Raw genomic sequence first — 15122 nt, 5'->3', positions numbered from 1 at the left:
TCACTGTCTTCTCCTGCCAAATATGTGACTCTTTGAAGTCTCTCAGTGCCCGCCATGCCCCGGTCAGAGCAGTCACAGCAGAGCGGCTTGAGGCACTTCACTGCTTCAGCACCACAGAGACGTTACTTTGGAAGTGCTCCCATCTCCTGCCAATACATGAAGCTCACAGAGTAGGAAAAACTTGCTGTCAGGGAAGAGTGAGGAATAGAATCTGCTAAAGACTCTGCTCACAGCCTCCCACAGGAGCTACTGATCTGGACCAGGAAGAAACTGACAGCTTTTCAGAGGACTAACTCCTTCACTCAGTCCACTTTGTGCAGTTGGGAACTTCTGACCAAAGTGATGTCAAGAAAACAGTCTGTCTGTAGATTCTGCAAGCAATAACACACTGCAAAGACAGGGTAACCCCTATATCAGTTATCATTCAGCAGCCCATATTTGCCAAGGGGGAATGTGCCCTAACTCTGCTTGGGACATCGCTTAGGGGGCTCTTGGGAATACTCTTCAACAGCCTCTTGATGCAGGAATGACTTCTGAAGTGCTGCACCAGACCTCAGGTTTTGGGACTGTGTAGCAGGCTGCTACCCTCCCTCTCGGGAGGCTGCAGCAGCAATTCCACAACTTGCCCCTGCCCAAGCCTAGAGCAGTCGTGAAAGCAGGACAGGCACTGGTGAGGAAGGGGCCTTGCTTTACTCCTGTGTCAGTTCTTTTCTTTTGCTTCTTCTGGCCATTGCCTGAGCTGCACACGACATGCAGAGGCCTGGCCTGGTCAGGAGTTGTGCTGATGTACCAAGCCGGTGCCAGGTCTCTGCACGCTTCCATAAGAGGCCTAGGCCTGCATGACTAGCACATATTTAAAAATTTTTCACCAGAGAAATAAGCAGCACAAATTTCATGTTTCACATCACATTTGAGATCTCAGATGTTCTCTGCCACACCAGTCTTCACTGTAACTGACTAAGGACCACACTGGGAAATATCAGTATGATTATTTGCTTTGACTAAGCATCAGTTTTGGTGGAAGAAATTTTCTAAGATCTGGTGCAGGAGAAAAAGAGAGGCCACTCATCCACATTCTCCGTGAAAATACATTTGTCCTGAAGATGGAAGACCCAAGTACAGGTCTTTTGAGGTAAATGATTCAAAGGAAAGATTTGAACTTGAATGGCTCACAATCTGCAGTAAGTTTCCAGACTAATAAGCACTAAATGACCAGTCAATGCCTGGCTCATTGAATATTCAACACCAAACAGGGTGACTCCAAGTAGGTAGAAAAAAAATAAAATAGCAAAATGGACTTTTTTGGCCAGCAATTAAAAAGCACTCACCTGGGGAATGGCTTTGCCAGTCAAAATAGGTCATTAAACTGGCTCTCCTTTATTGTTATTACAATTTCCCCAGGGGTCAGCTTCTTTCTGCAGCAGACCTAAAAAAAAAACATTTTCCAAAGTAACATTTATTTTACTCTTCAGAATGGGATTCTTATTTTCTTTTCGGTAGACAAGGCCTCACAGCAGTGTCAGGCATGACTCTTTCCTCCTGTCTCGTGAAAAAACTCCCAGTCCAGCCCACATCAATAGACTGTATTACTGTTACTCCCCATCTACCCTTCTCCCCTTTTACTCCCTCATAATATGCCTGTTCTTTCATCTTATCTTAAACTGGACTGTAAATGGGTCAGGGCAGCACTGTAGCTTCCTAAATACCAATGTAGTTCTAAGCATAAAAGATCCTGACCTTGGTCTTCGGACATCACTATCACAATCCCAGAAGGAATGATATTTCATCCAAGTCTAGGATGTGAAGGCAGGTTTTCTGTGTAGGGAGTGCACTTTTCATGCTGTCATCTTTAACTGGGTTTGTTCCTCTTTGGTCTGTGGAATGTGATTTTAACAGATTTGTGCATTTTTTATTATTATAATTCAGTCGCTCCTTTTTGAGAGCTTCACTCCCTCGGCCATAATCACTTGCAAAACAAAATATTTGAGATGCCTTTAGTTTGTGGATAATATAATGCTCATTTTGTATAAACAACAGGATCACATAATGCCTTCTTTCTTGTGAAAACTATGCAAAAATCTAAACAGGACCAGCAGAAATTATTCCTCAAACATTTGCATTTTAAGAAGTCCTTATGGGCTGTGTGAGCTGTAGTGACAGGAGATTTTATTCTTAAATGTTATTATCCCCCCTTTGCTGTCCTGTCTGTCAAACTCCCATTTACATGAGTAAATCTGATACACACATATTGACTGGTCAATGTAAACTTGTATTAGTCTGTTTTATTTTACAATTGTTTGGTGTTTTATTTTTTTCGTTAAAAACATTTTCTGAGCTAATAAAAGCTGTTCTCCCTAACTTTTATGAGGATGTTATGTAATATTAAATTTATTTTTTCTTTTATTTTTTCCAAGGGAAATCATATTGATTCAGAAGCTGTTAAAGGAGAGGTGCTAAAAGTTGGAAATAAAAGCTGTGAAAACCTCCTCTTGCAGTCAGAAACAATTCTGTGCACAGTTCCCAGTGATCTCCTGAAATCCAACAGTGAGCTAAATATAGAGGTGAGGCATCTACACTGCATGTGTGGTATTAATGTCACCTATTATCAATCCCAGTGACACTACTGAATTTACAGACTTCAAATATAAGCCCAATCCTCTGTTTTCAGAGATATCTCAGTCTCCATTTGTTTGGGATGGAAATTCAAATAATATCAACTATTTTAAAAGAAATATTATTATTGTAATTACCATTACCTGTTTGTACAGAGACTTTTTGGAGCCTTGGGCACAAAGTAGAACCTAAACTAAGAACCACAGAAATAAAATGCTAGTTCTTAATCCAGAGACATGAGGTGCCATATGGGAAAGAACAAGAAATTGTAATGGCGTAGGTTTTCTGAGGAGTTCATAAGTCTTTTTTGTTTCTTCTTTGTTGTAAGTGTGGTCTCACTCAAGTCATTCACAATTCTACTGCACATTTAAATTGTCGGCTGTTTTGATCCACTGATTCATGGAGTTGAACAAAAATCTTCCAACATTTCTGTATTTTTAAAAAATATAAATATATAAAATCACAGAGGAGGCGGAATTTCAATTTAACAAATTAAATTTGCTGAGCATGGAATCCAATTCACTGAAAACAGTGGAAACATTAACAGTCATCTAAGTTTGACCAGGATCAAAGTCTGTGTAAGCTCTTTGGAGCAGGGACCATCATTCTGTTCTGTGCTTTTATGGCACTCATCTCAAGCGAGACTCCATCTTCTGAATGGTATTTTTATGTGTTATTACAATCTAAGTAAATAGTAATCATTCATTTTAATACACTAAATGTTAATTCATTCTAATATAAATTTGGTTTGAAAAGTAAGAAATCGATATCTTGGGCATATCAGACAAACTGTAGAACGAGGTGCAGCTCCCTTCTGGCAAATCTGTTTCCCAGATTTGTAAATGCCTATTTTCACACAATATTTGCTCATATTTTACATTCTGTACCTATTTGTATTTTTACACACTCAATTTCATTCAATCTGTTCTACTACGTGACAGTAGGCCATAACCTCTAAGCAGCAGATCTGTGCGACACGTATTCCGTATGTAGAAAAGAGTACAACACAAAGGGGTTAAATAAGGTTTCTGCTTGTTTACTGGCAAGGAGCCTCAGAAATTGAAGTCTGCCCAGCGAACAAGAAAATTTGCTCTTTTGACGGGCAAATCCATCATTACAGTACCCAGAGGAATGAATTCCACAGGAGGAGGAGAAAAGATGGCCAAATGCATTCCAACTGACTGAGCTAGTGCCGTGTGATCTGAAACAGTTTTTCCCTGTTAGCTGCTTGGTGTTTTGTTCAGTCGTTGATTTGGGGGGTTGTTGTTTTGTTTTGTTTTGTTTCTTTAAACTGTGGATAAGCTGGAAGCTGGCAAGGGACAGCCCCACGTGACCTTGGGAACTAAAATGCAGGCACGCTGTCAACAGAAAGACAGTTTGATGTTACAGACTGGCTATGCCAAAAGGACACATATCAAAGGCATTTGGGCTTTTTTTTTTTTTTTAGGTACACATCTCAGCTCATGTATCCATAGGCCCATGCATTTGAGTGAATATGTGAATTTGGTCCTTTTAATTAGCATCTGACAGCAACAACACTGTTATGCGGTGTGTGTGTGTGAGTGCTGTTTGTGTGGTGTGGCACAGGCTTAGCTGTGCCCTCACCAGAGCTCCTGAAAGCAAGTAATGTATCATAAGCACACAGATCTGATTTCACAGACACCAATAAAATCACTTCTGCGCTGCCAGTGTCTTATCTCAGTAGAGCATCATAAAATCAAGATGTATTTCATATGCGATATATCAGTTTATATTCAGTACTAATAATCTATTTCTTACTTGGCTTTTGAAATCATCACACGACTTTTTTTTTTTATATTTGTTATTGTTTGTTCTTTTTTTTTTTTTTTCCAGTGGAAGCAAGAAGTTTTGTCAACAGTTATTGGGAAAGTGCTGATCCGGCAAGATCAGAATTTCACAGGACTGATTGCTGGAGTTGTTTCAACATCTGTTTTAATTTTTATCTTTTTGGTATTTTTTCTCTGGAGAAGGAAGAAGAAGCAGATTAAAGGTCTATCACAGTAAACTCCAATCAATCTTTCAGTTGTTATATCTTAGACTTAAAAAAAACAACATTAATGTATGCTCTGATTAAGTGCTGTGCAGTGCCCCTCTGTAACCTGTTAGCTGAAGTTTCACAATCTAGTCCAATGTTTAGATGTATTTCAACTATTGGCTGTTGCCTGAGCTGGGTGAAGGGCCGCATTGTGCCTGAAGGAGGAAATTCTGAGCTGTTAGGGAAACGCAGCAACTTCTTTTTCCCAGTCACCCTTACAAGAGGGGCAAGTAGATGGCGCACCTGGAATCACATGTACTTCAGCTTCATCCAGTGTCCTTGTAAGTCCCCACACTGAGCCTAGTTTGTGCAAGACAGAGCGCTGCAGCGTCCCGTTCACTCAAATCAGGACCTAGGTGAAAGTTTGCCTCCTTTCTGGCCCCTGGGTCAGAGTTTCCTTCCAGTGGAAACTGCTGCAGTATGCAAGTGGGAAGGAGGAGGGAGCTGCTATACAACCAGATCTTGTTCTGATGTGGTATCACAGTCCAGTCATGAAGCTGTCCCAGAGGCTTCAGATCTCCCTTGGATCTTTCATTATGACCAAGAATGGGACATGAACACGTTACATTAATTCTTGTCCTGTTCAAATAGCTGAAGCTCAGGTCCTGCCTATATTTGCCTCAGACACAACCTGACCTTTTTCCCAGCAGAGAGGAACATTTAAAATTAAACAAACTACTAACTTAATGTTGGCATTCAGTAAACGTGAGGGTGTTACAATATTTCTCTCTCCTTCCCATTCAGATCTGGGAAGTGACCTGGTGCGCTATGATGGCAGAGTGCACACTCCTCACCTGGACAGGCTGGTGAGTGCAAGGAGTGTCAGTCCAACAACGGAAATGGTCTCCAGTGAATCTGTAGATTACAGGTCAACATTCCTAGAAGGTATGTCTCTACTATGAATCTGTACAGACTAAGCCATTTTATGCATCTTGCTTTTCCTCTGCATTCAGATTGCAGCCATTTGGGCTGTTTGACCATGTCTCCATTGTATGGGATAATTACGTGTTCACAGGTTTACTATTTGAGCTGAGCTTCTCAGGTGCTTCCCAAAATTAAGGTGAAAAGAATTTTTACTTTTAGTCTACTTTATTTTCAGGAATTTAATAAAATGCCATTAGTAGAAGCTCACTGTAAGCATGTTCCACGGTTAATTAGGAGCTAATGGATATAAGGATTTTGTATTATCATTATGTTTGCCACACTATGATCAAATACAGTCTAAAAATATGATTTTAAGGATGGCCAGTGGTTTAGTTTCAGTGTGTATCAGTGACTTCATACAGTCATTATAAAGCAGATCTGTCAGCTCAAATGGGAAATGAAACTTTTGTAAATTGATATTCTTTGGTCTGTTCATTGCCCTTCTGTAAAATGGCAAGTTGTATCACCTAGAAATGTTCAGTTTAAAATTCAAGATAAAGGGCTGTGTAGAATGTCACAGTTCAAGTGGAGATCCATGTGTGCTAGGATGGCAGGCTCAGAAAACACAGTGTTCCATTGCAGGTCTAGGAGTATAAGGGAAGATTAATCCTGTGCTAAATATGTTTCTGTACTATGCAACACCATTTTAGAGTGGACATTCTCCAGAAGAGAACTCTACTGCTCTTACTTTCAGAGTAAGAGTTCACTTCAGAGTGAACATGTCCTTTAAGAAGTGTGGAGTCCATGTCCGCTGATTGCCATTAAACAGATTTAACTATTAGGATCTACTATATTATGATATTTGAGATATCACAGATTTTTGTTAGTAGCTGGGCCAGTTTCCAGCTTCCTTTCTGATTTTATATTTGCTGCTGTCAGTTGACACAGGAAGCTTTTTGACTGAAAGATTCCTGAAGGAAAAGGAAAGTCTGTGCCAGTGTTAGAAGGGAAGGTGATACAAAAGGCAAGACTGTGCAAAGATCCTTAGTAGAAGGTAAATCTGCAGTGATCCCAGGGCCACTGTGCACTGGCAAAGCAACACAGAGAATGCCCCAGAGAAGGAGGTTTGTTCACTGAATGTTGCCATTCACTTCATTTACCATAAAAGAATAAGATGACAGGAACATTTGAAGACAAACACGCTTACACGCAAGAGCTATAAAAATTAATTTACAACCATAGCTAATTTTACCATGGCTATTAAGTAGATAGTTGCTTTTGGTGACATAACTGGGGCTTGTAAATGGAAGAGTTTTTGGTTTTGCTTCTAGGTAGAGCAATGGTGAGTTTTTCTCATTACCTAGTGTAGTAACAACACTATGTGAAAACCACCCAGGTTTTATACATAAATGTATAAAGCATGTCTGTGCAATAAAAGAGCTGATCATTTCTGTTGTTAAATTTATTCACTTCTTTTCTCTCTGACCTTGTGCTAAATTCTGTTCACAGATTCCACTGGAATCATTCCAAACTGAAATTAGTGTAAATTAAACTTATTTCCTTGATTCTATTACATAGAATGCCAGGAAAAATCCTTTAAACAAAAGCAATTTAACATACTAGGACACAATGTTGACAAAAATAATTTTCTCAAATAAATACTTCTTGCTTGACTGAAACATTTTAATTTCTGCTATTTTAAATCAGCTGGCTCATGTTATTTTCATGAGTAGCACCAACTGCATTATCTTCAGGAGCTACAGGATATGAATCACCTCTAGGCATTTCCCTGGTTGAATATTTACCAATGGACAAATATAGCTAGTCACCAGCAGTTCGGAAACCTGCATGAAAAGTAGAGTTACCTACCAAATTAAAACATGACAGTACGTTTCATGTTTTTAATTGTTCACTGCTTCCTTCTCCCCTGTCTCTATCATTTTGCCCATTTTACTCCTATTACTCACAGTTACTAGAAATGCTGTAAACTGCACTTGGCAAGAAGGGACAAGATCTTGTTCTGTCCCGTTATAAAAGTGGAAAGTTTGAAAATCCATTTGCTTTCATAAAGGTAGAGCTGAGACAAGCGTAAGTTTCTAGTGACATGGATTGCCTGGAGTCTGGCAGATTAGCAATGCTTTATTTTCATTTTCCTTTGTGAGAAAATCTTCTGCAAAAGCAAGCTGCTTTCAAATGGTAAAAAGTCAAACCCTTGCTTATCAATGAAACAAAGCCTTTCATTTTCTGGGGGGAAGCCTGAAAATACTATAATAGTTTATGTTCATCTTGCAGATCAGTTCCCAAGCATGTCTCAGAATGGATCGTGCAGACCTGCCCAATATCCTCACTCTGACCTCTCCCCAATTCTGTCCAGTGGGGACTCAGATTTAGCCAGTCCTCTTCTTCAAACTAACGTCCACATCGATATCAGTGCCTTAAATCCTGACCTGGTCAAAGAAGTCCAGCACGTTGTTATTGGTGCTGATAGCCTGATGGTACATTTCAGCGAAGTAATAGGAAGAGGTGGGTACTGTGATTGCAAGCTGTTGTTCTTTTTGCACGTTCAGTCATCATAAACCATTGTGAATTAGGTATCTATATGGGAGTTTTTCAGTCTTTTTCCTCTTACAGCACAGCATCCCATACACCAAATCAAGAGGACGACCAAGGGTTGTCTCTCTCATTTTCAAGTCATATGAAGGGTTGTGTTCTTGATCAGTTGGAGAAGATGACAGAAAGAGGAAGGAGCCTGACATTTAATGAGATTCCTTTGAACTCAGGAGTCTTGCTGATACCCCTCAGCTGCCTCACTCTTGCCTTCTGCCAGGCCACCAAAAAGCTCAGTTTGACCTATGAGGCTGCAGGGGGAAGGGGGGTGAAGCTACATCAGAATACTGTACAAGCCAAAGGTGTGTACCTAAGTGTCAGGAGAGCTGAGGAGGAGGCATCGGCGAGTCTTAAACTCCTAACGTGAGAGCTGTCGGGGTTGCTACGTGGCACTGAAATCCCCTGTCACTAAGTGCATTCAGTAAAAGTCCCCATGGGCCAGGTGGATGTGTACGCCTGCATGTTCTCCACAAGTTTCCCCCAGCTTTGAAGAATTCACTGTTTCCTTTTACTGAAGTCTCTCTCTTCCCCTCCATTCCTCTCTCATCCCAACAGCAAGTTGAGTACGTCTCCCATTTTTCTGTTTTTTCCCATCACCCTTATTTCTCTACATCTTCTTGAATGAGTTCTCTCACATTCATAGTCCAAGTCAGTATTTCTGTTACTGACCTTTATTAAAATATATGCTGTGGAGTACCTACGAATAAACCAAGTGGAAACTGGATTGTCAGTACTTCCGCAGATCACACTCAAGAGATCTGTTTTTGAGTACCAGAATCCTGATTAAAAAAAAAAAAAAAAAAAAAAAAAAAAAAAATCTATAAATGATATTCCTAATGTCTTTTCTGCAGGAAAATAGCCACAAATCCAACATAGAGTCAGTGTGTTTCCCTTCCATGTATTATGCTTCATCATCCCCAAAGCAAGGGTGGGCCTTTTGCTTTTCTTTCTTGTTTCAGAGAAGGCCAAGTAATTTCCCATTCTTGAATGCTGAAAAATATCAGGAATGACACCAACATAATTAACCTGTTTTAATTTTCACCTCCATAACTAGAAACGAGCCAAACCCAAAAATGTTTCAGACACACCCAATCCAAGCTTTAGGATTTGAGCCCAGGCTCCAAACAAGCTGTGGTCTGATGGGATTTGAGTTGCTTTTATAAAACAAACTTTATATTAATTTTACCCCAAGCCAAAGTCAAAGCCAGCTGGGCTCCGACCAGCACTTATGGCTGGAACCTAGTGGAATTAATCTTCTCTCTGAAGAACTTGCAAAAACAAAACAAAACAAAAAAAACTATTTTGTTTTTTGACTGCAAATATTAGTGTTTTAAAAGTGCCCATTAAATAGTACATCTATGAAGGAAAGTCACCATTATGTGTACATAATTTGATCTGGATTATTTAATGGATGTGCCTGAAGCTTGAAGTTCCCTATGCTTCCCAAACAGGTCAAGCTAACTTCTCACAGTAGGTCTTTCCATTCTGCAGACTATTCCATTTTCTTGACAGAAACACACAGGTTCAGGAGGGATTTATATGTCCTTGCCAGCTTATTTCACTGCTTAATCTGTCAGCGAGAAGGCAAATTGTGCTCATCACTTTTAGTGATAGTCTGCACTAGGATGGAGACCACAGCAGAAACAATAGACTGCCTCCTAGCAGTGTGGTTACCCTGTGGAGTGACTCCCAAACCTTTCATGGCCAACACACCACTTTTAACACTCAGCATCTTCCATGAAATAACAAGATCAGAAAGACTATAAGTCCACAGTGCCTCTTTACTCAAATTACCATTAAAGATACATCTCAGCTGTGCAGGTTGGTAAACCAGTTAACATGGGTGTACAGACCCCTGGGAACAACTGATGCAGTGGTCACATCAGCTCCTTCTGACTGCTGCTGTCTTGCACCTTCCAGGGCCCCCATTCAACATATATCCAGTGGGACAGTATGGTGGGAATGGGCTGATGTATTTTTTTGTGTGCATGGTCATTAACAAGAATACGAAGCAGCTGTGGTGCCAGCCTTGTCTTTATTTATATACTTCATCTAGGACAAGAAATATCAATTATGTTGCAAATAGTTTTCATTTATGTAATGATGGCTTTATGTAATGACTGTTTTATGTGTTCGTTCCGGTTAACATTACAAGTGTTGGGAATTGGACAGAAATAAAGTGTGATCACTTTCTTAAAGTTTAATTACTACCCAATGGAAAATAAGAGAAGGCTAATTTTACTGAAGCTAATTTTGCTCATTTTTTACACAGGACATTTTGGGTGTGTGTACCATGGAACACTGCTGGATAATGATGGCAGGAAAATTCACTGTGCTGTGAAGTCACTGAATAGTGAGTTACATGTTTGAGAGTGAGACATTGCCATAATTCCAAAGACAACTATGGTGAACTAATCAATTACAGTGAAGTGTACTTCCGCAAATAAAAATTCTCAGTCACAGCTGGATTAAATTTATCTGTAGGGCAGCTCCAATGACTTTAGATTACAATTAGGCATTGCTGTATATTTATTCATCAAATGAAATGTCCAAGTATTCCCTCTACAAAGAATAAGATAGAGAAAAATGAGGGAAAGGTGGTGTCATTTTTTATTCCGCTGACTCCTTGAGATTTGCTTTTGGAAGTTAAATTGCTGAACAGTGGGCAAAGATGCTGGAAAATCAGGAAGAGACTATAACAAAATTCATTAAAGGCTTTACTGAAGTGTTGTTATTCAATTCATACTAAGCTAAGGAGAAACGTAATTAAAATTAACTAAAAATTTTGAATTAAAAACAGTACATTTGGTCACGGTAAGAAAAACTATGCACATAGCATAGCTGCAATGTGGGAGGTGAGGAACATATTTGTAGCTTCTCTTTATCAGTTTCATTTGTGCAATGACACTGTACAGAAATGAAATGTAGGGTTTTTTGTTTTTTTTTTTAATTATTACATTTTATTGCTGAATTTCTTAGGAATTACAGACCTGGAAGAAGTGGCTCAGTTTCTGAAAGAAGGAATAATCATGAAAGATTTCACTCATCCCAATGTTCTGTCACTACTGGGAATCTGTTTACCCAACGAAGGATCCCCCTTAGTGGTCCTTCCGTACATGAAACATGGAGACCTTCGAAACTTCATTAGGAATGAGACTCACGTAAGTACACAGTGATGTCAATGAAACGGTAATACAAGTCTAGCCGCACCCTGCCCCAGCACTACAGGTTGATAATTACATTAGGTATGTAACTTGCTGCTGTTACTACACCTTAACCTTTGGCACTTGCCTATGCTGGCAGCGAGCCCAACCACAGCACTGCCACTCCTTCCCTTCCCCCTCAAATTCCTTTCTACAGTGTTTCCCAGAAATTATCAGCAATAAGTATTTCTCATTTCCCATCCATAAGCCTCTTCATAAACAAATGTCTTTATGAGATTCAAGGGGCCCAACCATCTGCTGGCTTAAACTTGCATGTCCCCATTGACTTCAGTACAGCTGTGTCAGTTGTCACCATATGCTCCCCCAACTTCTAGGTAAGGGATCTTCACAGCCAGCTAGAGAATGTCACAGTCCTGATATCCTTTTTTTTTCTTCTTCTTATCTTAAGAGAGTAAAACAATAATTGTTATACAAACAGTGAGTACTCTCTTATCAGAGATTTTCTTAATTTTTATTGAAATTCTACAGTTTTCTCATATGGGCCTCACTCTCAAGTATGAGAGAAAGCACATTACCACAGGTCTTGCCTCTGGTAATCTAAGCCCACTTTATACTGCAGTATTCACTCATTTCACAGTGCTTGGGCAATAGAAAGTGATTTCTGAGCCAATGAGACTTTACCCTTGATTCCTAGTAGCCAGATTTTATTTATTTATTTATTTATTTAAAAGGCACTTTGGAGAATTGTTGGAGGAGTTAAGCTTTATAGGGTAGGTACATCTCTTTTGAACTTATTTCATTCTACGAGCACCAGGGATCTTGTCTGTGAGTAGCTCTGTGTGTCTTCCTGAAATGAATAGAATAATAACCACAGCTGAATAGGATTGTTGCACAGAAGAAAATGGTGTGGAACAATGTCAACACAGCAATCTGTTGGACCTTACTATTACATAACAAGTTGTGCTATTGGATAAAAGAATTACAGGTTTATTTCTGTATTTATTTCCATACTTAACTGTTTCCTGCAGGGTCTCACCAGTGTGTTGTATAAATATTTCCCTGGAAGCTGCTAAGGTTCGTCCACCTTTTCCTTAGCCTCATACCAATGATAGCTTGCACTTATTTTACCCCAGATAAGATTCTCCTTTTTTGGACATTTCCAGCTGATGAGCTCCAAGTTCACAGTTAGCATCTTTTACTGAGTTACATGTTATTACTCTAAGTTCACAAATGTGAACAGATACACATATGTGAATTTTGTGTATCAGCTGTGCAGTTGAGGTTTCAGCACATTGTTCCACTTCCCAACCCAAGTCATGCTACTTATGCTGCAAACTCCACTCTTCGGAGTCTGTCAGTTCTTTTCATTTCCCCAAGTGTGTTTCCTCAGTGGATGCAAGAACCTGACCTAAACTTAGGCCATTTTATTATAAGCACCAACTTAGCTTGCTCATTCTGGTGGCAAGATACCTGGATCAAAAACTGATAGTCACAGAAAAAAAAAAAAAAAAAAAAAAAAAAAAAAACAGTCTACTATTCAGGTTTCTGCATTCATTGTATTACAAATGTTTATATTTTACAGAATCCAACAGTTAAAGATTTAATTGGATTTGGTCTTCAGGTTGCAAAAGGGATGAAATACCTTGCAAGCAAAAAGTTTGTCCACAGAGACTTGGCAGCAAGAAACTGTATGTAAGTACAAGCATCTATTTTCAGCCACATTATCACACTCCTTTGTGTAGGGCAGATAGGATTCTCCTTTTTTAGTCAAACTAGATTTTTTACACTGTTCCACAATTACACTGATGTTTGTATTGCATACTGCTGAGCTACTCAGCTTGCTAAACACTCACTTGTTACACATGAGCTTTTTGAGTGTGGGAAATAAGAGAAGTTGAGGTGAAAGTAAAGTCTCTGAAAATCATTGGTGAGAGAATTTAAAAGGCATCACCTAAGGGAAGTTATACTGCTGTTGTCTCAACTTGCTGTGCTTCCACCCAACCTCTTCAGAAGCAGCATGTCTCTGCTGCCGCACCGAGCAGTAGGGAACTTTGTGAGAAAAACAAGATCGTGGAAACAACAGTGAGACTTCTTGACAGTAATTTTTCATGAGTATGAGTGTAATTTGGCTCAATTGTGCGCACTAATTTACATTTAAAATTGAGTATGCAAAGAATCTTACTAGTCACTGCATAGCCAGGCAGTTCAGTTCACACAAAGTCTAACTGATACAGTAGTTTCCAATAATATTTTGCTGATTCATCACATATGTTGTAAACTAATGAGATACAGCATTAATGTTGTTTTTTTTTAAATATGTGAAAATTTGGAGCTCTCGCTGCAAAAAAAAAGGTTTTTTACCTACGATATCAAATTTCTTGTGCTTTTTCAAAGTCTGCATGCTTGTGCAGTTGAATGGCCTCTGGAAAAGAACATTTTCTTGCAGCTGCTGTTGATTTTTAAAGAGCAAAAAAGTATCAACCAATGTGATTGTCAGCCTTTCTAAGAACAAAGGAATGACGTTACTGGATAAAAGTCTTGGTTCATATAATCCAAGTCCAAAGTGTAGCAACAGGACACTTTCCTCTGAACTACTGCCTCTTTCTTACGGGAGGAGGAAACAGCTATCAGGGTATCTCATATTGCCAACTGAATGGCTGCTTTTGTACTTTTATATGACTCAGCACTTCAGAGCCTGGAGAGCTGCTACCACATGAGAGGAAGTTATAAGATTGAAGACCCACATTCCTCAGCAGTTGTGGGCAATTCAGCATTCATAAACAAAGCTCCTTCTACGCTAGTGAAGTCCATCAGAAAGGAAGTCAGGATGCAAATACAGTCCCTACAAATATTTGACTATTCTAGAAGAGATGCAGGAAACAGCTATGGCATAGCTACCCTCCTGCTAACCCATCAAACTTGCCGTCTACTCTCTTCATTGATATTAGCTTAGTTATTACATCAGTAAATATAGCAGATTGTTCTGTGCCATTCAGAGAAACCTCAGCAGACTAGAGAATTGGCCAGACATAAATCTCATAAAATTAAAGAGAGAGAAATGCTACATGAAAAAGCTGAGACAGCTGGCATTGTTTAGCCCGGAGAAGAGAAGGCTCAGATGACGATGGGGGTCATCCATACATATAAATATCTGACATGATGAAGTAAAGAAACTGGTGTCACATTCTTCCCAGTGGTGCCCAGTGGCAGCCCAAGAGACAAAAGGCCCAAACTAAATACATGACATTCCATTTAAACATAAGAAAGATTTTTATTTTTATTTTTATTTTTAAGTGGCTGTAGACATGCACAGGTTGCCTAGAAAGATTTTGGAGTCTCCATCCTTGGAGTTATTCAGAACTCAACTGGGCATGGTCTTTGGCTGACTGCATCAGCTAGGCCTACACATATAATGAAGGATAGGTTTAAGCATGCCAGCGCCCCTGCTCTATCTGTTTTCCGTCAATAATACTGCTTATCAGGACATACTCCAAACTTAGGAAGACTAAAATTAGGGAGATGTGGTGAAATGACTGAGTTGCAACCCCAGCAGAGCTCTGATTATGCCACCATTCTTTGCCAGTACCCATCTCATTACAGTCACCAAACACATTCTAAGTGACAGGATTGCATTATTAGGTATGAGTAGTCACTGAGATAATGATAGGTCCTTCCTTATCCAAACTGAGAGTGAATAAGAAAGGTGATATTTTGATTTGGAAATAAAAATGAGAGGTTTCTAAGGTTACAGAAGAAGAAATAGCTGCGGAAGAAATGACGTAGCAGCCAGCCAGGATATATAGGCTATTAGCAAAGTT

General features: G+C 39.5%; 1 protein-coding gene and 1 long non-coding RNA gene across 4 annotated transcripts in view; one reads left to right on the top strand and one right to left on the bottom strand.

Moving 5' to 3' along the window:
- The window catches only part of LOC121106667, a 76723-nt gene that overhangs the window by 34795 nt on the left and 26806 nt on the right, over window positions 1–15122 (bottom strand). For both annotated transcript variants that reach the window (XR_005839438.2, XR_006931610.1), the window contains one exon: window positions 1329–1426. This is a non-coding gene — a long non-coding RNA (uncharacterized LOC121106667). The remainder of the gene's footprint in view (window positions 1–1328; window positions 1427–15122) is intronic.
- The window catches only part of MET (MET proto-oncogene, receptor tyrosine kinase), an 88022-nt gene that overhangs the window by 68927 nt on the left and 3973 nt on the right, over window positions 1–15122 (top strand). For both annotated transcript variants that reach the window (XM_015279209.4, NM_205212.3), the window contains exons 12-18: window positions 2415–2561; window positions 4468–4624; window positions 5414–5554; window positions 7826–8056; window positions 10413–10493; window positions 11120–11301; window positions 12887–12996. In XM_015279209.4, coding sequence (XP_015134695.2) covers window positions 2415–2561; window positions 4468–4624; window positions 5414–5554; window positions 7826–8056; window positions 10413–10493; window positions 11120–11301; window positions 12887–12996 — 1049 coding nt within the window. The remainder of the gene's footprint in view (window positions 1–2414; window positions 2562–4467; window positions 4625–5413; window positions 5555–7825; window positions 8057–10412; window positions 10494–11119; window positions 11302–12886; window positions 12997–15122) is intronic.

Source organism: Gallus gallus, chromosome 1 (assembly GCF_016699485.2).
Source record: "Gallus gallus isolate bGalGal1 chromosome 1, bGalGal1.mat.broiler.GRCg7b, whole genome shotgun sequence".
Classification (NCBI taxonomy): Eukaryota; Metazoa; Chordata; class Aves; order Galliformes; family Phasianidae; genus Gallus; species Gallus gallus.
Note: the sequence above shows the minus strand (reverse complement) of the source record. Positions and strands in the feature narration are given on the sequence as shown.